Source organism: Anser brachyrhynchus (genome assembly GCF_964034855.1).
Source record: "Anser brachyrhynchus genome assembly, chromosome: 23".
Taxonomy (NCBI): Eukaryota; Metazoa; Chordata; class Aves; order Anseriformes; family Anatidae; genus Anser; species Anser brachyrhynchus.
Window position 1 is genome coordinate 7,833,030 of NC_137716.1, and position 20,122 is coordinate 7,853,151.

Below are 20,122 nucleotides of genomic sequence, written 5' to 3' on the forward strand. Positions count from 1 at the left end.
CAGGACCCCCCCCCCTCCAGCCCACCCCCCAGCCCCAGGCCCTGCTGGCCACAGGCAGGAGGCTGTAGCCATTAGGTGGAGCCGGACGGAAGACTCACCAGGAAATCAGCCTCTCTCCCTGTGACCTGAACGCTGCTTACTGATGAATCAGGGAAGATGCAGATTCCTGACATCCTCCCCGGTTACTTACTTGCTGTGTAGCACAGGACACATCAGTGATGCTCATGTGCGTTGGTCATGCCAAGGATGCCAGAGGTTTTGGGGTGGGAAAACTCATTGTTTTCAAAGACGTTTGCATGAGCCAGGCATCATGTGCCTGGCGATGACCTGCCTCATTTCCAAATCCCCTCCTTGGTGGAGACTGGCCCTTGGCTGCCTCCCCCCGTGGTGTGAGGGACGAGCCAGCGCTTGCTTCTCGCTGCGATCCCCTGGGGAACCGGGTGCCTTCCTTCAGCACGCGCGCCCATCCGTCTCGTACTCCCGTGGTTCATCTAGGAGCTGGAATCGAATGAGAAGCAAATTCCCCCCCCGTGCTCCTCCAGCACTGTGGTGCAGGCATCCAGGGCAGGGAGCAGCTCGCTGCTCTGAGCGCCTGCATCGAGCCGCGGCGTCTGTCCTAGAAAGACAGCCAGCCTCGACTTAGTCGCATGTAACGGCGACTCAACCGTGTTGTAAGATAAACTGTTTCAGAGGTTAATTACCCTCTCATTTCAAAATCTATGTGGATTTGTGAGGCTTTTGTAAGCCCTGGCATCTCCCAGGTGAGTTCCTTTTTATAGAAGTATAAAAATAAATGGCTAAGCTTCCCAGAGAGCCAGGCCTCAGGGCAAATCCAGCCCAGGATGCCTGGAAATGTCACAGCAGAGGCAGCTGTGACCCTCAGTAAGGACACAGACAGGGATGGGGACACCTCAGGTCTTGGTTGGACCCTGCCTGGTGATGCTGAGCCCGGCGTCTCCCCTGCTCCAACAGGAGGAGCTGGCCAAATAATAAGCTTTTATGTTTAAGAAAGCAACATGTTTCTTCTTCTCCCAACCCTATGTAGAGGAAAAAGATTTTGGTCTTTGGGAAAAGTATAATCGCTGCCAATTTTCATGGTATCCTGAATGGGATTCCAGAGGAAAAGGTTTGCAAAGCAGTCACCCAAAGGTGTCCCATTCAGCCAATTCTTTAACTAAATAACAAAATATACCAGCTAGAGGAAGTGTGATTTATTTTGGGGAACATAATGTATAGCAGCAATTGGGGAAAAGTTGAAAAGTGGCTCAAATTTAATCCCTGAAAATGAGGCAGCATCAGCTTGCTGAGTGTTTGTTTCTGGGTGAAATTTGTTTTATTGTTTTTTAACCAGATCTCGAAGGGAGGCTGTACAGCTCGGTCCCTCCCTTGGGAGAAACAGGGTTAGGGTTGGGGCGTGTGCGCGTGCGCAGGTAACCTGCCTAGGGGCACGCTGATGATTTCAGACTGCATTTCTACCCGCTCTTCCAACCCTTCCAGCTCACGCTTCTCTGCCCTCCCTCTGTGCCCCTGCCCATTTGGGAGCACAGATATAAACCCTCCAGCCAATATGTTTCCTCTGGGGGACTGGGAGCTTTGCCTGGAGGGTGCTCATGGCTCTCTTCGCATCCCAAAGCTGTCCCTAGAGTCAGAGCAAGGCTATTTCCTGGCGGCTGCTCCCGGTGAGCTCACGCCGTGGGTGCTCCTGCAGAGCTAGGGTGGCCGGGCAGGTTGTGGCTCCAGCTCTGCTGGAAACCTTGGAGCTCCTGACACTTCACCTCTCCACGTGCTCCGTCCCAAGGGAACACAGGTAAGCTGGGCTGGGGTGAGAGGTGAGCAGTGAGTGAGCGGCCGCTGGGTGCTCTGGGCGCTGCTTTTCCCTTCCCTTTTGCTGCCTCTGCCTCATGTCTCCACCGTCCCCTCGCCACCTCTTGACTGAGGTCAGCTCAGCTGGGAGATGGGCTTTACCCTCTTGGGTCTGATTCTGCTCTTACCCGGTGCAACCGCTTGCACTGCTGTAAGCACATAACGCAGAACACCGGGGATCGGGAGAGGGTCGCTGCAGTGCAGATGAGCACGCGGAAACACGGATCACAAAGAGTCAGACCTCAGCCCAATCTGCCTGCCGTCTACTTCGTGCTGCTTGGGGCTCAGCTGCACTGGGGAACCCCCCAGCCTGGATCACCGAGGGGGCATCGCGAACTTGCAATTGGAAAAGAGCAGTGGAGGTTTATCCACAAGTCAGTTTATTCGGTAGAAGCAGGAGCCTGTAGACAAGCTTGTTTGTGTTAGTGCTACTCCCGGCTTTCTCCCTTTGAAATTCTTCTTGGGAAGAGAGGCAGAGGAAGCTGCGGTTGCCTCACACCACTGCACACCTACTGCCGCCGCTCAGCTCTGTGGTGTTACTCAGCTGGCACCGCTGCAAACAGGGACTTGGCTGTTTCTCCATAAGAACACCACCAGCTGATGAGTGATTTTAAGATAAACTTCCCTTCCCTGTGCTAGATTCAATGCTGAAAGGGTTTTCGAAGAGCAGAAAGCTCTGCTTTCTGACCCTTTCCGCCTGTGCCTCAGGAGCTCCAGGATGCCGTCGGCGTGGTCGGTGTCACGCTGCCGCCTGCTCCCTCTGCGGAGCCTGCAGTGTGCCCAGGGCTCCACCTGCTCCAGGGATTTTCTGGGGCTCTTGCATACCAAATACCCAGCCACTGGGGTTTGGACGGTGTTCCCAAACACCCCTAAGCTTGGCACCCATCTCTTTAGCTGTCCGTCAGCCTTTAGGACAGCTCTAAAGCCTCAAGGATTTCTAACAAAATGCGGCAAATGAGAAACTTGATGAAAATTTTACTTTTCCAGAGGAATGAAAGAGGGATGAGAAATGATGTGCACATTGAGGATGGGGAAGTCTTTAGCACGGGGAAGAATAATGGAAAAAAAAGGTTAGATTTTTTTTTTTTTCTAGAATCCTGCTTTTAAATGCAGATTCTGCCTCTGCCAGAGGTCCTGGGGCTCCTGCAGTGCGGAGCCACCCGGAGCATGAAGCTCTGATGCCTTTCACTGAGCTGCAAGGACGGGGCTTGCACAGGAGGCGCACACAAAGGGAAATCACTGCTGGCAATGAGACATCCCCGGGCCTTTGCTCTGTGCCCCAGGACTCTGGGAACACCCAGGGATGATATTGGTGCTCACACCGCGCAAGACGAGCTCCAGCCCTGGGGAGGATGCTAAGAAACGACTAACAAGGACAGAGCCAATGAGCAATAAACCCTGTGGAGCTCCACTCCCAAAAGGTAGCGCACAGCCCATGAGGTGTGGGGAAGTCCTCTTGGCAGCGAGATCTGAGTCATAAAGAAAGTGAAGCAGAGGGAGAAGACAGGGTGACAAGGGCAGGGCTGAAATGGGGAAGCATGATGTGGCAGAGATGACCCCCGCTGAGGGATGTTAATGCCGTGGATGGGGCTGCGACGACCGTTCCCAGGCTCAGAGTTCAAGACCATTTCCTAGGGTGATTTGTTACTCCTGATCGTGAGGAGAGAGCAGGAAATATCTGCAATGTGATACGTGCTGGGAAGAGGATGAGTCTTTCATAGCAGGGTAAGGATGCTGTGCAACACGAGCACGCGCGTGTGCAAGGGGCAGGCAGGCAGAGCGCGTCTCCCCTTTCCCTTTGGGTGTGCAGCGTGCTCCTTCCCCAGCTGCATAACTAACCCGCTCCTCTTCGTTCTGCAAAGGCAGCCCGACGATGCCGAGCATATTCTCCTACCAGAGCGCCGAAGTCGACTGGTGTGAAGGCAACTTTGAGCACTCGACAGTCATTGCAGAGTACTACAACACCGTGAGTGCAGGCGCGTCCAAGGGGCAGGCGGGGGCGTGAAGGGGGACGGCTGGGGGCACCCAGGAGCTGCACCTGGGAGATGAGACAGGGCAGCCTTTTTTCCTCTCCTGCTGCTTGCTCCTCTGAATGTGCCTGTGTTGGAGGGTGTTTGTGCGGGGAACGTTTTCTGAGCTTCAGGTGAATCACAGGGCTTTCGTTGCGTACTGCAGGCAGCTGCCCACCAAGCGGGCTGGGGCTGGGGATCCTTTGGGCACGCGTGGGGCTGAGTTCCCACTGAGCAGTCTGGCAGTGCTCCTTAGCCCAGATTTGTGAGATCCTGTTATACCAGTCCTGCAGCTCTCCTGCCAACTGGGGTAAGTCCCATACAGGGCTCATATATTCCAGTTAAATGTACAGGAGTGGCAAAACGAGAGACAGTGCTTGCATGAACCGTGTCGGGCAGGTTGGGAATCCGGAACTCCAGGCAGAGAAAAGCTGACGAGTGAGCCAGTTTCACCTCCTGTGATCCCCTTTGTAATCCAAGCTCCATCTAGCACCAGTCCCTCGAATGCAGCCCCCTGGCTTAAGCGTGGCTGGATGCGCCCGCATTTGTCTGCGGAGGACTCGGTAGATAACCGCTGTCCGCGAGCGCGTCCCTCTGCCTCAGTGCAATTATGGGCTGGCAGGGGTGTGAGGCATGCAGATTTACAACCTTCCAAAGGCCTTGTTTACAACCTTTAGCAATTACTGTCTAACACTAGAACTTCTTGTTTCCCATGGAAATGTCTTTTCCTTTTTTTTTTTTTAAAATATTTCCTGCTTTTAATAAATTGCCTATAATAATGATAATTCCTCCACCTGAATCCCGCAGCTCCCCAGCTCTAATTGCCCTGCTGGGGTCTCAGAGGAGGGATGCTCACATTGTGTCTAGTCCCTGCTCTTTGAGACAGTTAACAAATAAAGATCTGCTGGTCCAGACCAAATCCTGCTCCCCTCCAGCATCCAGTTGAATGTGTTGTGCTGATACCTGTTCACTGGCACCGCATCCCTGCTGGACGGGTGAAGAGCTGCAGAGCAGGGGGGGGGAGAAATCACTGATACTCACTGCAGCATGTCAAATGTAGCTGGAAATGCCAAATGCCTCTGAGTTTTGGAGTCTCGGTGGCAACACTGGAAAGGGGCTGATTTCTGCAGGAAGTCTGAAAGTGAGGCTTCTAAAATCAGAATTCATGCTGGGAGATACATTTGCCTAAGCTCCAAGTTTAGTACACAGGCAGCATTTTTCAAATGTGTCTTTGGAGCTGAGACCCCATTTTCACAAGGATCATGATTTACACCCAGCCGGTCCAAGTGGCTCAGGATCCTTAGCACACCAAGAAGCATCTCAGGAGCTCAACAAAAGCACTCACGTGTTTGACTTCCCTGCAGCATACTGCTGGACACCAGTCGGTGTGTCCAGATGCATAACTATCTTTCTTGGGACCCAAAGTCCTCCAATTCCCATAAAACATTAACTCTGGGTTGCTGTGTGACAAAGGCTTCTAAATTGTGAGCTGCTCCTGAGAACCTTACCCCGGTGCCTAGTTCCGGACTGAGGTCCCTACTAGCTGCAGCCATCCTCCGTGCCTCCGCACTACGCCGGCATTGAGCCACAGGCTTGTCGGGATGAATTTCCACGTGGCAGGACTCAGACACAGCTTCCCTCCAGGACAGGAAAACTTGTCCAACACACGTCTCCGCGCAGGTGCAAAATAGAGCGATGCTGAGCGATGAGGGCAGAGCAAACCCCGCAGGATTTTTTCTGGTATTAAACTAGCCCTTGTTCCTCCCTGATCTGAACATGGGGCACCTTCTTCCCAGCCGAGAAAGGGCTTCTTTTGTCCCTGTGCTGATCTCCTTCTTGCCAGGTTCACTTTTACCAACCCGAGGAGCTCAGCCAAGTGCCTGTGCAGTGGAGGAGCGGATGGTACCACTCCTGCAGTTTCTGGCTTAAGGTGTGATTCCTGTTTAGGGAAGCAGCAGAGATCGAGACATGCCTTGCACCAGGGCTGGTGTGTGGTCTTCTCTCCAAGCAAAGGGAGAAAAAAGAGCAACCCTACACGAAAGCGCTGCTGTCTGAGCATCTGACAGCATCCCCCAAAGCTACGCCATGCTCAGGGCCAGACCTGGTAACCAAAAGCAGGCAGGATAATCACCAAATGGGCATCACCCCTCAGTCCTCGCACACTGGCTGGCATTGCCTCAGCCTTGCAGCAGCACTGGGGGAGCCCTCTCCGTGCTTCGGGCTCCCTCACACAGCCACGTCCCTTGCAATGTGCCCTAACGAGGGGACTACGGAAATCAGACCAGGCTGAGATCTCCTGCAGGCCCTGCCGGCTGGCAGCATGCTGCAGACCCAGCCTGGGCTCAGGGCACCGTCTCAGATGCGATCTCAACTGCCCTGGTCTCTCTCCCTTCTCTCCTCCATTCATTTGGTACCCACGTTCAGATTGCTTCCTCCCTGCGGCAGGCTTTATGGGCCTTATCTCTCTGCTCTGCCCAGAGACAATTATCTTAATATCGACTTCAGCATCGGCTTGCCAGAGTTTTAGACGAGCTGGGAATCCAGCCAGCTCCTACCCAAGGCTCCTGCACCACTAAACCAACGGGGCTTCCTAATGGAGCATCCCCTGCAACGTCTTCTTCCCAACGCTGCCCGGGGCTCAGGTCGGGTAGCTTTGTGCCAGCAGCAGCAATGTGCTGCTGAGAATTGCTCTGTGCCAGCCGCACTCACTCTCAGCCCTGCTTGGATTGGATGCTTTTCATTAGAAATAAGCACTGGGGGTATGAACGGAGAATGTAAACAATATCATTAAGTCCCTAATAATTAATACTTTGTGGCTCATGATCATACTGCAGTTCAGCAACAAAGTGCCAACTATTTATAGTGACTCAGTGACCCAGAAATTTATTGTCTTCTGGCTGTTTGTAGGAGAAAAGTATTGTGCTACATGAGGGTCATCCGTCAGGGACCTGTCATTCTACCCTCCTTTCTTTCCTGAAATGACTGATGAGGATGCTGGTAACGACTTCTAGATCCTCAGCAGTTTCTGGCAAAGCAGCAGGAGCTCTGACACTGCTGCATATCCAGAGCTCCCGGACACTTCATCGATCAATGCCGATAAGCCCGACTGCAGGTGCAAATCACCCAGATACGCCCAGAGAAGCACTCACTTCCGAGCGTGTCAGAGCCGTGCTGTACGCCCTGGCTTCCTGCACGGCCCTGTGGCGGCACGGACGCCTCCCGTGCTCGCCTGCCCGGCAGCTCCTGTGCAGAAGGGCAGCTCCTCGCCCCGCACGCTGCACGCTGTTCCTGCCCCAAAGCACCGGTGTGACACTGCGATGGCAGGGCAGGCAGCCTCAGCTTTGGCGCGCAGGGCTGGCTATTAGGAACTTGCTATACAGGTCTGGATAGCCTCTGAGATACTCGCTTCTGTCTTTGGCCCCGTGGGCTTTTCTGTTAGCTAAAGCTGGTTTGTTGGCCTTTAAGTGTATGAGTGCGCTCCAACGAGGCTTTTAGAAATATCCTTTCACTGCAGAAAATCACAGGATCAGAGAAGCATGGAGAGGTTTGGGTTGGAAGGGACCTCAAAGCCCACCCCGTCCCACCCCTGCCATGGGCACGACCCCCCCAGCGGCCCAGGCTGCCCCCAGCCCCATCCAGCCTGGCCTTGGGCACTGCCAGGGATGGGGCACCCACAGCTCCTCGGGGCAGCCTCAGCCAGGGCCTCACCACCCTCAGGGGGAAGAATTTCTTCCTTCTATCTGATCTAAATCTCCCCTCTTTTCATTTCAAGCCCCCCCCCCCCCCCCTTGTCCTATCCCTACACCCCCTGACACAGAGTCCCTCCCCGTCTCTCCTGCAGCCTCTTCAGGCACTGGCAGGCCGCTGTGAGGTCTCCCCGGAGCCTTCTCTCTCCGAACGCCCCCAGCTCCCAGCCTGTCTTTGTAGCAGAGCTGCTCCTGCCTCTGGGTGTTATTGAGGTCCTCCTCTGGACCCAGGCTGCTGTTGTCCCCTTGCCATGCTCACAGGGCAGGTAGAGCTCTGCAAACCAGCTCCTGGTGTCCCAGTCCACATCAGAGGCTCGTTCTCACCCTGCTGTGGATGGAGAAGCAGACAGGTTCTCTGCAGGTCTCTCCCTTCCTTTTAGGCTGCACAGTGTGCGTTGCACAGACCCTGGGGCCTTTCCCATGATCCTGTTAATGCACCAGGATTAGAGCCATGTCACTGATCCCAGTCTTGCTTTGCTCCTAGTGAAAGAAGCAAATGCCAGCATAGGCTTGGCTCAGGCACCTGGAGCAATAACTCACACTCATTAGGAAGTGGGACACGGCTGTGAGCTCGCACGGTCATTTTGCAGGGCTCAGTAGCTCTTGCAGGTCAGTCCACGCCTTGGCTCCGGCACCAATCTCTTGTCTCCCGTCCAGGGCAGGCGGAGTGAGGCGCTGCCTCCCTGCCAGAGTGAGCCAGGTACAAGCAGAAGCTGTGCTGGGGGGCTAAGGGTGAGCAGAGACTCTGGAAAAACTTCCCGGTGCTCGCACTGGGAGCAAATCCCTTCCAGCCAAATTAGAGATGGAGATTGCCACATCTTAAAGGGATGATAAAACACAGCATTTGCAAAATCAGGGCTAGGATCCGATGAGTGATGAAGACCCCGTGTCACCCCCGAGCTGCGGTTTTCTAGCGGTTCTCCCCTAAGCTCTGAGCCTGGCTGCTCCGTGAGGAATCACTGCAACCTCCACAACTCTGCTGGCACAGATCCCCCGGTTATCACTCCCTTCTGATATCTGATCTTGCACTTCTGATACGGAGTTAATGAAGCGATAATGTTGCTATCATGTAATTAATGGCACTGTTGCAATGCCCACTGCAGCAGGGATTCAGACCTCCCTATATGCAATCTCAAATTCCTGCATTTCCTCACTTTGTCGTGCGTGCTGGCACTTGCACTGTTGCCTCTTCTGCAAGCATTTGCTCTCTTTTTGCCATCCCCACCTGTTTTCCAAAAGCCTCTTTAACCATTTCACAGGAAAAAAAAAAAAAAAAAGAAGTGTTTGCAACGCAGTTTTTACTTTAATATGCGGTTTGGTTTCTTGATCATTTCCGAAATGTTTGACCTCAAGCATGCAAGTGGGATCAGCACTTCCCTTCTCATAGCTGGAAAGGACACAGGCCTGGATTTGGCTCTAAGCACCTGTAGAAAACCAATACATTTGGCCTGAGAATTGCTATTAATAGGCGCATCAACTCGTTTTGTGAAAACCGCGGTGAAATTCAGGATTGATCTCTGTGTGTTAAAGGGAATAGAGGCCTTACATTAAGTGTGAAATGTGCTTCCCCCTGGAATACGAGAGGGTGTGTTTCATACATATGACAACATCCCTGTGATTTGCAGCCCTCTTACCGTAAACTCAGATCCCACGGGACACCACAAGCCAAGCTTCGATTTTGCAATTTACCTGGAGCACGCCGGGGCTGCTGAGGGGTGAGACTCCAGCTGTGGGGTCAGATTCCAGGCCTGGGGTCTGGGACGGCGTCTGGCTGGAAGATGAAAGGAAAAGGACTGGCAGGGCGAGATAAAAGTCATCCTGGTGGCTGGCCAAATGGCACCACAGCAGATGGCTCTGCCCTGCTCTTCCAAAGCCCCACAAAGCTGCCTGCAGGTAAAACGTGGTACCAGAGCCCCAACCTTCCATGAGCAGTAAAGGTTTCCCCTGGGGAGCCCGAACTTCCCTGTGATATCCCCTTTACTGGGTTTGCACAATCAAGCGAAAGTGCCAAGCTAAGAACCCACAGAGGTAAGGGAACTTTCAAACTTCTTTCCCTCATTGCTGCAGGGTGGAGAATGCCTGATCCAGCAGATGGGTCCAGGCTTCGGGCACTCCCTGCTCCTCCCCAGCTCCCACATTTTCCCCATCAGCGCCTGCTGTTCCCTGAAGCATTGGCACTGTCAGCAGCAGGCTGAGCCCCAGCACCATCCCCTCTGCCCCAGACAGAACGAAGCCTGTCAACGAAGCAGTTTTTCAGAGGTAGCAAACAGGGACGAATAATCCTGCTGCGTTCATTTGCAAAGTATGTTCAAAGGAGGTTTATGAGTTCACGTAATTACTGGTGTCCGGAGTCCTTTCCCCTCCAGGCCAGGTGGCTTTGCACCTGCCACCAGAGGGTGGCACCCAGGTCCAGCTCCCACCTCTGATCTCCTGCTGGTCCTGCGCCCGTGCCCAGCACACGACGGTTTCCCTGGCTGCAGCTGGCAGCGTGGCCCAGCTCCACGTGCCCACCAGCCCCTCGCAGTGGGGTGGCTGCTGACCAAGGGGGGCAGCAACCAGCTAGGGAGCTTCTGGCACACCCGTGCCACAGGAGATGGCTTCAAACAGCAGAGCCATGGCTTGAATACGCTGGGCAGCCAAAGCTGAACCATCATCGGAAAGGGGCACAGCAGCTTCCCCTGGGCTTGCTGTCCTCAGAGGTACTTGCACAGAGGGCACAGCCCTCTGCAGCCACCTGTCGCAGCAATAGCTGCCCTTCCAGTTCCAGCCTTGCGTCTCGAGAAACGCCTCTGCCCTACTCCTGTGCCAAGAGCAATACCTGCCTCCACGCGATGCTTTCCACAAGAGATCAGTATCCTCTTCGCATGGGGAGATACGGAGGCACAAGGTGGGATGGGACTTGCCCAAGATCATGCAATAAGCTGAATGTGCCTCTTGTTTTCCAGATCAGCAATGTAAGCTTCTTTGTCCTTTCGGCTGCCCTGCTCTACCTGAACCGGCAGTACTGCCAGCAGCGCGCTGTGCCCATGTACTTTGTCTCTGGTCTGCTCCTCTGCGTAGGTGAGTGCCAACATCGTGAGATCAGGCAGGTGGCCAGAGTACCTGACCATTTATCCATGATACCTTTAGCTTTGGAGACTGGTTTTTAGTGGCCAAAGCACAGGAACAAGCTGGGGTGGGAAACTGGACAGCCATTTCCGTGTGAAGCCCTGCAGCTCATGGCTCCCACTGGCTGTGGGCACACAGCTTCCAGCCTGGTAAAACCCTGCGGTGCTCTGTGAACAGACTCATTCAGGCCTCCATCCATGCCGAGGTCCATGCCCTGCCCTTCAGGAATGGCGTGTCTTTAGGAATTGTCCCCAAGTACTTCCCAGGCCAGGTTGGCTTCTGCTAGCACAGAGTTTTGCTGACACAAGCTGTCCTTGCTCCTTACAGGTGTCTTCTCCATGTACTTCCACATGACTCTGAGCTATGTGGGACAGCTCTTGGATGAGCTCTCCATCCTCTGGACGCTGGCTGTGGCGTATTCCTTCTGGTACCCAAAGGTTTACTTCCCCAGGTGCATTAAGAGCAGGTACGACTCATTGGGACACAGCTGCTGTCTTCACGAAGCTGTGCAGGAGACTTTGCATGAACGGTTTCAAAAGGCAGAGATTTGGGCAAGCTGCTCCTTGCAGGTGGTGTGGCTGGAGTGGGCAAGCCTGGGGATGGCTCTGTTAGGAACATGGGGACTGCTCCTGTTTGTGTAAATTTTTGGAGGGGAGCACAGAACCATCTGGGGACATGCAGGACCTGGGGGCTTTATACCAACTAGGAAATTAGTGTTCCTGAGCACTGACATTCAATTACCCACGCTGACTAACTGTCACAGCATCCCCTGCCATCCACAGAGAGCTTTCCCTGAAGGTTAATGGGGTTTCCCACAGGCCAAGCTGGTACAAGATAACACTCCATGTTTGCAGCAGGGCTAGGGCAGCTCAGCAGGATGGATGGGGAGACCGGGCGAGCACAGATCGACAGAAAGAGGAGCTCAGCAGGGGTTTGCTAGGAGGATGCTCCCATCCTGGCAGGCTTGCTGGAGCCTTCTGAGCTAGCCCAGAAGCCGTGCAAAAGCCTGCTCCGAGTCTGCTCCTCCCATGCCAACGAGGAGGTCACCAGGAGTTCACTGTGGAGACATGGCTGGGGGAGGCAGGGAGAGGGGAAGGGACTTGGGAAGGGATTTGCATGTGAAAGGCCTTTCCGAGCCCCATTGTTGTTCAGTCAGCCCGAATCTGCATGTTTGCACTGCCGAAGCCCCGCTTTGCGACCCTTCCCTGTGCAAAGCTCCATGCCTCTGCCTCCACGCCTGTCCCTGGCATCGCCACGACAGGGCACAAGTCGCCTCCTGGGCTGTGTTCCCAGCTCCACCTTGGACTAACCGGGGGACCTTTGGCAGAGCCCTTTTCTGCTCTCTTCTTGAGAAAGAGGGAGCAGATACCCCAGCCTTCCTGCCAGGCCACGTGCAAACAGGTTGGAGGTGCTGGGGAGTGGCTTCCTCTCTCAGGCAACGACCAGGACCTCTCCAATCCTTCACCTGCTGTACTGCGAACCCTGGGGACACTGAAACTCACTCCCAACTCTGTCTACTCTGTCTCCCCTTTAGGAAGCATTTCTTCTGGTTGAGTGGTGTCACCACTGTGGTCAGTACCTTGATGTCCTTCATCAAACCAGCCTTCAACGCCTATGCACTCAACTGCATCGCCTTCCACCTGCTGTACCTGACATGGTGTGAGCTGAAAAAGTAAGGAGGAGGCTGAGAGGTTCATCTGCAGGTCCGCTGCACGCTCCTGGCAGGCTGCCACATAGCAGGGACTCTGCACAGCTCAGTGCACAACAGTGAATGGAGTCCAAGGGTTCTTCAGGCACACGTTGGACTATCAGCTGTACAAAGGATGGGGGCAGCCTGGGAGGGACCTGGGAAGAGGCACAGGCAGGGCTGTGGGCAGTGGGATACAAGAAGGATGTCTGACCCAGGTGCCATGCAGCATGGGGCAGTCGATGGGCCAAGTACATCTTCTCCTCAGCTGCCATCTGCAGCTCGTACCCCTTTAGCCTGGGACTTGGGAGCCAGCATGGGTTCGGGGGGAACCCATCAGGATCCATGGAGAAAGGCAAAGGTGCATCAGCATCTCTGAGCATCATCCTCACCCACAGAAAGTCAGAAACCCTCTCACCAGAGCCACACTTCTCCAGTTCTTGTGGTCTGATGAATAGTCTCCAGCAGAAACCCACTGAGTTCTGCCCTGTTGCATTAGTACCTGCAGCAAGAACTTACCGGCCCTCTTTCACTCACTTTTCTTCCGGCACTCACTTTCACTCACTTTCCTTTCCTTCTCCCTCTCCTCTCACTGTGTCTTCCAGGTGCAATGACAAACGGGTTCACCGGATGGCTGCAGCCATGGTCGTGTGGTGGGCACTGGCCATCACCAGCTGGTTAAGTGACAGGTGGCTTTGCTGGCTCTGGCAGGCGATCAGCTTCCCCTACTTCCACAGCTTCTGGTAAGAGCTCCAGTGGAGAGGCAGGAAGCCTGGCTCAGACATTTCAGGAGCTGAAGGGGCACGGAGGATGAGGAAGGGCAGGAGGGATGTGATACTTGACGAAGAAGCAGCTGTATCTCTGCCCAGCCCTCTCCCCTTTCCTCTGTCACTATCGATGCTGCTCCTCACCCTGGCCTCAGCCCAAGGATTTGCCTTAATCACTGCTTAATATCCCTTACCTCCTCCGCACCAGCCAAACGGTGTTTTGCAAGTGAAATTGTTCTAAAACTACTCCAGCTAAGCTTCTTGCTTTCAAAACACTGCATCTGCTCCCAGGTAGCAACGTCAAGTGCAATGTTCTTTACTTTAATATCCAAACTGAAAGACAGTGATTTGCTTGAGCAAGATGTTTCAGCGCCTGCCCAAGTGTTGCTGTAAGTGCCATGCCCAGCGTGCATTCTCAGATTCATTCTCACAGATCACTGGGATGACTGGGCTGGATACCCAGACCGAGCTAAGCTAGGCAAGGTGAAATGGGTGGTTTGGTCTGGGGTTTAAGTCCCATGTGTCACACCATCCTCTCTGTGCAGGGAATTGCCCAGCCCCAGCCCACAGAGCTCCTCTGGGATTTCCCCATAGGCACGAGCCCTGCAGGACCCGCATTCCCTGCAGCTCTAATGTGCATCATGGGTCTGGAACCTTTGCCGGCTGTTGCCATACCCCCTGGCTGTAGCCTCACAGTGACAGCACCAGCCATACACCGTCACAAGGTGCATGAGGGGCAGGCTGAGTTACCCTGTCCCACACATGTCTTTTTGGGTTTCTTGCCAGGCACGTGCTGATAGCTGTGTCCCTCCTCTACTGCTTCCCACTGGTCATCTACTTTGACGTCAACTACGAGATGCCAACATTCAAACCAAAGCTGGGATATTGGCCCAGTGACTCCTGGCCTGTCGTGGTGCCTTACGTTGCCCTGGAGGAGCCCCACAAGCAGTGCTAGAGCCGGCTGCCCTCAGGCGTCCCTCGGGCACGGGGTGCGTGATGTACACACGTGCGTCTGCATGAGGAACACCTCGGCTGTGTGCCTGTTCCTCGGACAAGGGCAAGGTGGCTAGTGGATGGGGCAGGGAGCAGCTGAGGCCTCGTGATGCTGGGCATGGAGGAGGGTGGGAGTCCCCAGTCTTGGAAGACTGCCCAGAGCAACCTCCGGGATCTCCTTCTCCAGCGGATCCCCCCTGAGAAGGGGAGGGAGACAGTGCTTCTTCTGTGTCTTCTGCATTAGTCAAGCTGCGGCACCCCTTGCTGACAAGGGCGCAGCCGAGAAGACAGAAGCCTAACTGGTGACAGATGGGTTTGTTGGGGCTGCTCTAATTATTATTATTAATTTTATTTATTGATGGATGTGGTTTTGCTCAGGAGAGCTGTGCATTAAAGAAACGGACACTGACTTGCACTGTATCCCTTCCTTTCCCCTGACTGCACCATATGCCCCTTTATCTGACAGTCACTCAAGGCAGCCAAAGCTCATTCTGATCTGGGGAAATCCTCCTGAGTGACAGCCCAAGAGGCTCTGCTGGCCTCTTAAGGTGCTCTACCCTAGGCTCTACCCATTCTTCAGCCCCTCCGGCCCTTGTTCCTCCCCAGCTCTGACAGCTCCCACTGTGTAACTTGGACACTCCCCTGCTTACCAAAAATGCTGGCTGGTGGCAGAGGGCGAGGTGAGGAGCTAGAATATTAGATAAATGTGCCAGCACATTTGCAAGGACAGAGAGAAGATGTAAAGCCTCAGAGAAAGACCGCTGCTGTGCCAAGGGTACAGAGCAATACTTTCCAGGTTCTCCCCAAAGCATGATGGCAAAGAAGTTGCTCCTGTGGCTGTGGGATGTGCTGCTGTTCTCCGAGCCTTGCTGCATTACAGGGACAAGTTAAACCATGTCAGGGACCTGGGTCCTTGCACAGTTGGTGGGGACCCTCTGGAGGGCACCAAGAGGCTGGCTAAGAGGCTGAGGTTGGCTCCCTGCAATACAGCCACAGCAAGGTAATGTCACTCTGGGGAACCACAGGCTTTTGGGGCAAAAGTAAAGCAAAAGCAGAAGCACTTTGGGCTTTGCCCCGAAGAAGATGGCGCTGCACAGCCCACTGCAACGCACGTTGCTCGGATGCCTCACGGGTCCCTCTGCAATGGTCCCCAGAGCCACTAGATGGCAAGTTTGGCTCATGAACCCCAGGCAATATTTCATTTTTCACCCTACGCGAGGGCTGAACCCCACAGGCCTGGTTCCCCTACCATCCCTGTCCCCCGGCGGTGGGCACAGCCACCTCTCCACCAGCACAGCCACCACCGAGACAGCGGCCCGGGGCACCCAGGGCCTGGCCTTTGTCTGCCCTCGCCTCCCGCTCCCTCAGTCGGCCTCTTTGTCTCTCCCGCCTGCCATCACTCTTGCCTCTCCCCCATCACCCCGTCTCCCTTTCACTCGCCCTCCCCGCTTCGCTCCCACTTCTCCCCCCGCCTCAGCCCTTTCCCCAGCCCATCACATTCTTCTGCAGCCTATTAATAACTTCTGGGCAATTGCACCGGGTCCCTGCTGGGCCCGGCCCCTCCGCCGCCGCAGTCCTGCGCAGCCACTGAGCGCGCCGGCAGCAAGTTCAAAAGTGCAGCGGGGCTTTCACAGCCCTGCTCCCCGTCAGGGGGTGGAGGAGGCCGCTCGCGAAGAAAGGCCGCGTTGCCAGGGAGCCTGGCACAGGAAAAGGGGGTCACCTTCGCCTCCGAGGGGGACCAACGGAGATGGACGGGCGCCAGCAGCCCCACGGCCTGGGGATGCTGAGAGCCACGCAGGGATGGAGGCTGAGGCACGGGCGAGGAGGGTGAATTACCCCACCGCCGGCTGAGGAGTGGGTGCAATGCTCTGGGGAGAAACCCAGCGGCAAAATCCCCCCCGTGTGGTATGGTAATAAGGGAGGTGTCCCAGGCACCGCTGCCTGGAGAACAATGTTGCTGCAGTTGAGTGACTGTAACAGGCCCCGATGACAGCCGGGGCCACGTTAAAAATGCCTATTCAAGCAGATCAAGACATTGAGAGGCCTCGTGGGGATCTGAAACCCTCAGGGATTTCTGGATGAAGCCAGAAGCTGAATCCCCAGCCCTGGGAACCTGGGAGGGGAGGGTGCGGGGGGTGCAGGGGGAAGAGAGAGAGAGAAAAGAAAAGAAACCCACAAAGCAGCTTTAGAAGGACTGCAGTGCCCGAGGCAGGGCCTCCTGCTCCAAGCGGGGCCACAGCCTGAGAGTGAAGCTGCCCTGACACCGGTACGTGACTGTGGTCCGGGCATGCCAGTGCTGCTCAGGGTTCTCTGAAGCTAGTCTCGCACCTCCAAAATGTCCCTGAGCTGCAGGGGACACCCTGCCCTTCCTGCCAGGGAGCTACAGCTCCCGGCTGCGGGTGCAGCCTGCACTGCAGAGCCGACAAACACCCCATAAAAATGAGTTGTGGCATTTCTGAATGAAAAGGGGTCCCGCAGGAATGACCAGAATGATGGAGGGGTACGGCTGGGAGCCCTCAGAGGACTAAAGGCAACACTGGCCCCTTCTTGACCCCCCAAATCCCTGGGGAGCTCTGGGGGTACCCCTGAGCCATGCCTTGCTGGGTGCAAGCAGCCAGCATGCTCAGCAAAGCAGGAAATTGGCAGGGCAGGAAGAGCTGCAAACCCACGCGCTCGGGATCTGAGTTAGGACTGGTCAAAATTAAACCCTTCCTTCCCTTATTTTTACCAGATGAGCCTTAACCCGGATCATTTTCCTGATTTGGTTTGCCATGTGGCTGCCTCAACCACAAGAAAAGAGGGAAGAGACGGAGCAGGAATGAGGAAGAGGACAGAGAGGCTGCTGCTTTCAACTCATTCCAGATTAAAGAGGTTGTGAAACGGCAGCATCAGTTGAGTCTATTTGGTGCAATTGCAACACAAATGAACTAATAATGTTGATAACACACCAGTCCTGCAGGATCAAGGATTAACATTTACCTGTTCTGCTGCACCAAATTGCCTCCTGCTGCTATAGATTTACACTGCAGGATTTGGCCTGCAGACTGGAAACTTTTCAAGGCAGAGTGATTTATCTGTAAAGGACATTGCACATTCAGGGACCTGCATAAATAATGCAAAAGTATTTAATAATAACCTGGCCCCTGCTCTTAACAATGCCAGGAGAAGAAATTGCTTCACTGGAGTGCCTCTTGTGCCATTTGCAAAGATCTTTATTTGCTAACTGTCTCAAAGAGAAAAGAAAACAGTAGTTTTGAAACGCGGAAAGGATGTCGCTAGGTTCTGGGATTTTATTGCAAGCCTGGCAATCTTTATGATTGACTTAAAGAACCCTTTTTCTGGAGTCATATTAAAACAACATTAACTCATCTTAAACTTTTTTCGGTTTTGATCTCCTAGGTCAGCAGTCAAAGTTTGAAAGCATGACTGCAAAGGGCTGCGAAACTCAGGAAGGAAAGGGATAGGCTCTAAGAATTATTACCTCTAAAAGCCTTGTCCTTTCGATTCTAAGTGCTACTTTTGAGATTTGACTCAGGATTTCCAACTCAGGGGCTGGCAATTCTGTCACGCCCACATCACAACTGCTAGGAAAAAAGATGTCTAATTTTTTCACTGTTTTACCTATCCACTTTTTATATAAGACAAAACTAGCTGTAGGGCCATAATCAAATACCAGGATTTTCCACATGTTAGTGGTTGTTTTGGACAGATGAAAGGTTTAAGTCCTGATTAGGTGAAAGCCGTATTTCAATGAACATTATGTACCCGTGTTTCCAGCAGTCAGGGTCTTGTGGTGCCCTGCCTATGTCTTTCTGTGTTAGCTCACACAGTGGCTGCACACATAATCAGGGCCAGTTTCAATCAGTGATCATAGAGGAGACGTGGGTAAATGTTTTTCCTTAGTAAGGAGAAGCATGGCTGTCACGTGGTCAAATCAACCGGTTGACAAAAAAAGATTTTTGATTAAAAGATCAAATGATGTTTTCAGCTGTTTCTATAAAGCTTCATGATTTGGTTCCACTTAGAAACACATTTTTCACTGTTCTTTTCAGAAGAAAACCAAGCAGTTCACATTTGTCTGATAAAGTGGTTTCACATAACTTCAATTCTCTAGTAAGGGCTGCTATCAAAATACCTAAAACGGAAGGATTAATTTTTCTGTGCCTTCATGTTGCAGCTCAGAACATGGTGTCAGTTAGGGCCGTTCTCCATTTGTTCTTATTCACTTTCTATGAACATTCAGTCACTTGGGTTCCAATTCATCACCTCACTTAAGCATGTTTCTCTATAAATGTGTTTAAAAGTAAAATTGAATCAGGTTGTTCTCCTGAAATGGTACACTTAGTTTCACTATCACGCATGTTTAACAAAAGGAAAAGATTTATCTCAAATTCTGAAGTATTTACCAAAAGCAACATCCAATTGTGCACCAGGTTATAAAATTCACAATCTGCATCTGATGCTGCCTTGATTTAGACAGGCCTTCCATAAGAGACCAGATGTCTCAGTTCACTAAAATGCTTAAGCATATGTTTAATTTTAAGAATATGAATATTTCTATTGATATCAATGGCACTTGCTTACATTTAAGAATACATTTTGCTGGGCTGAAGCCAGAAATAGTGCCATGTAATGCCAATAAAGTGCAAACTGCAACATTTCTCTAAGTGCTTGCTGGGACCAATCTAAAAATGAATCAACAAAGAACCGTAATGTGAAAATGCAAAAATTAATATATGTGAGATTTTGTTGTTTACTATCCTAATACTGCCAAGCATTAACATCCACCAGAATACTGCCAAGTGAAATCAAAACTGAATCTGTGAAATGGAACAAAAATGGCAACAAGTTGGATTTCTTATTCATCATGATTCATCCTATCAGACTTAAAGATTTACTAATGTAACACAATAACATTCACCATCCTGACGGAAAGACATACAGAGATTAAAGACAGGGTCTGACCCCATTTGTACCATCCTTAATGTGCACTAAGACGATTCAGCTCAGAGTACCAGTCCAGGCTGAAGTGGATGCTTGAAAGAGAGAGCAGGATCTTCTCCGTAACAGTTGGCACAGAGAAGAAGTGCCTTGAACAAGGATAACATTTAATGATCAAAATATCCTAAAAGGTCATTAAAAACATGATTTTGCTCTCTGGCTTATTGTGCCTTACCTTTCACAGGACTCTGTGAATTGCCATGTTATGAAAAACTGACGCAAATGTCTAGGCACCAAACACTTTAGTTATTTCTATTTGTTCCCATAACTTTATTCATCATGAGCCCAACAGTACTGCCATTGCCAGTGACCCATGTAGACCTGGGACATACCCCTTATTCCCCTATGATGGTATCGTAATACAAACAGCTATATATCCATATGCAAATGATTGCTGTTTTCAAGCTGTTCACAAGCGACCTTATACACTGCCCATACGGTACGGTAATATGTTTTCCACATATGTCAGATGTTTCATGACACATTTCACGCATATATTTAAAATAGACTTCACAGCATATAAAAATGCACAGGCAGTGGAGGAAAATGGCCTACATCTGCAATGTTTACACAATGCATTTCAGAATTACGTGAAATGTGTCCAAATTGATTGTATTCTTCATTCAGCTAAAATATTGATAGCATATAAAATGTACATGTAGTGGACTCACTCATAAGCACATATTACAATACTTTGCTCTGATGCCTGAGTAACAAATGGACAGTATTTGTTACAGCTCTGCCTTCACAGTGTAGCTACACAGACAGTCCTCAATTCTCCCTGTGTTGGTTTAAATAGTATTTGTTGCATGCCTATGTTGTTTTATATTCCAACCCGACTCTCTTGAAACCATGCTGGCTGGGCCTTTATGGAACAAAATCAAGCTTCAAGGCATTTGAGAATTGCTACTCTGCCAAGATAGGATTTTGGTGAGATCAGGTGCGCTA

General features: G+C 52.4%; 1 protein-coding gene across 4 annotated transcripts; it reads left to right on the plus strand.

The window, feature by feature from the left end:
* Positions 1 to 1,470: 1,470 nt before the first annotated feature.
* On the plus strand, positions 1,471 to 14,582 carry ACER1 (alkaline ceramidase 1). 4 transcript variants are annotated; one of them, XM_080566464.1, is made up of 7 exons: positions 1,471 to 1,807; positions 3,730 to 3,829; positions 10,564 to 10,678; positions 11,054 to 11,192; positions 12,261 to 12,398; positions 13,019 to 13,156; positions 13,967 to 14,582. In XM_080566464.1, exons 2-7 carry the CDS (start codon positions 3,737 to 3,739, stop codon positions 14,133 to 14,135), a joined length of 792 nt encoding a protein of 263 aa, XP_080422590.1. In that variant the 5' UTR covers positions 1,471 to 1,807; positions 3,730 to 3,736; the 3' UTR covers positions 14,136 to 14,582. The 4 variants fall into 4 exon arrangements, with proteins under 4 accessions (XP_080422590.1, XP_080422587.1, XP_080422588.1 ...); XM_080566461.1 differs by having other exon boundaries at positions 1,472 to 1,807; positions 3,726 to 3,829; XM_080566462.1 differs by lacking the exon at positions 1,471 to 1,807 and adding an exon at positions 3,328 to 3,588 and having other exon boundaries at positions 3,726 to 3,829.
* Positions 14,583 to 20,122: the final 5,540 nt, after the last annotated feature.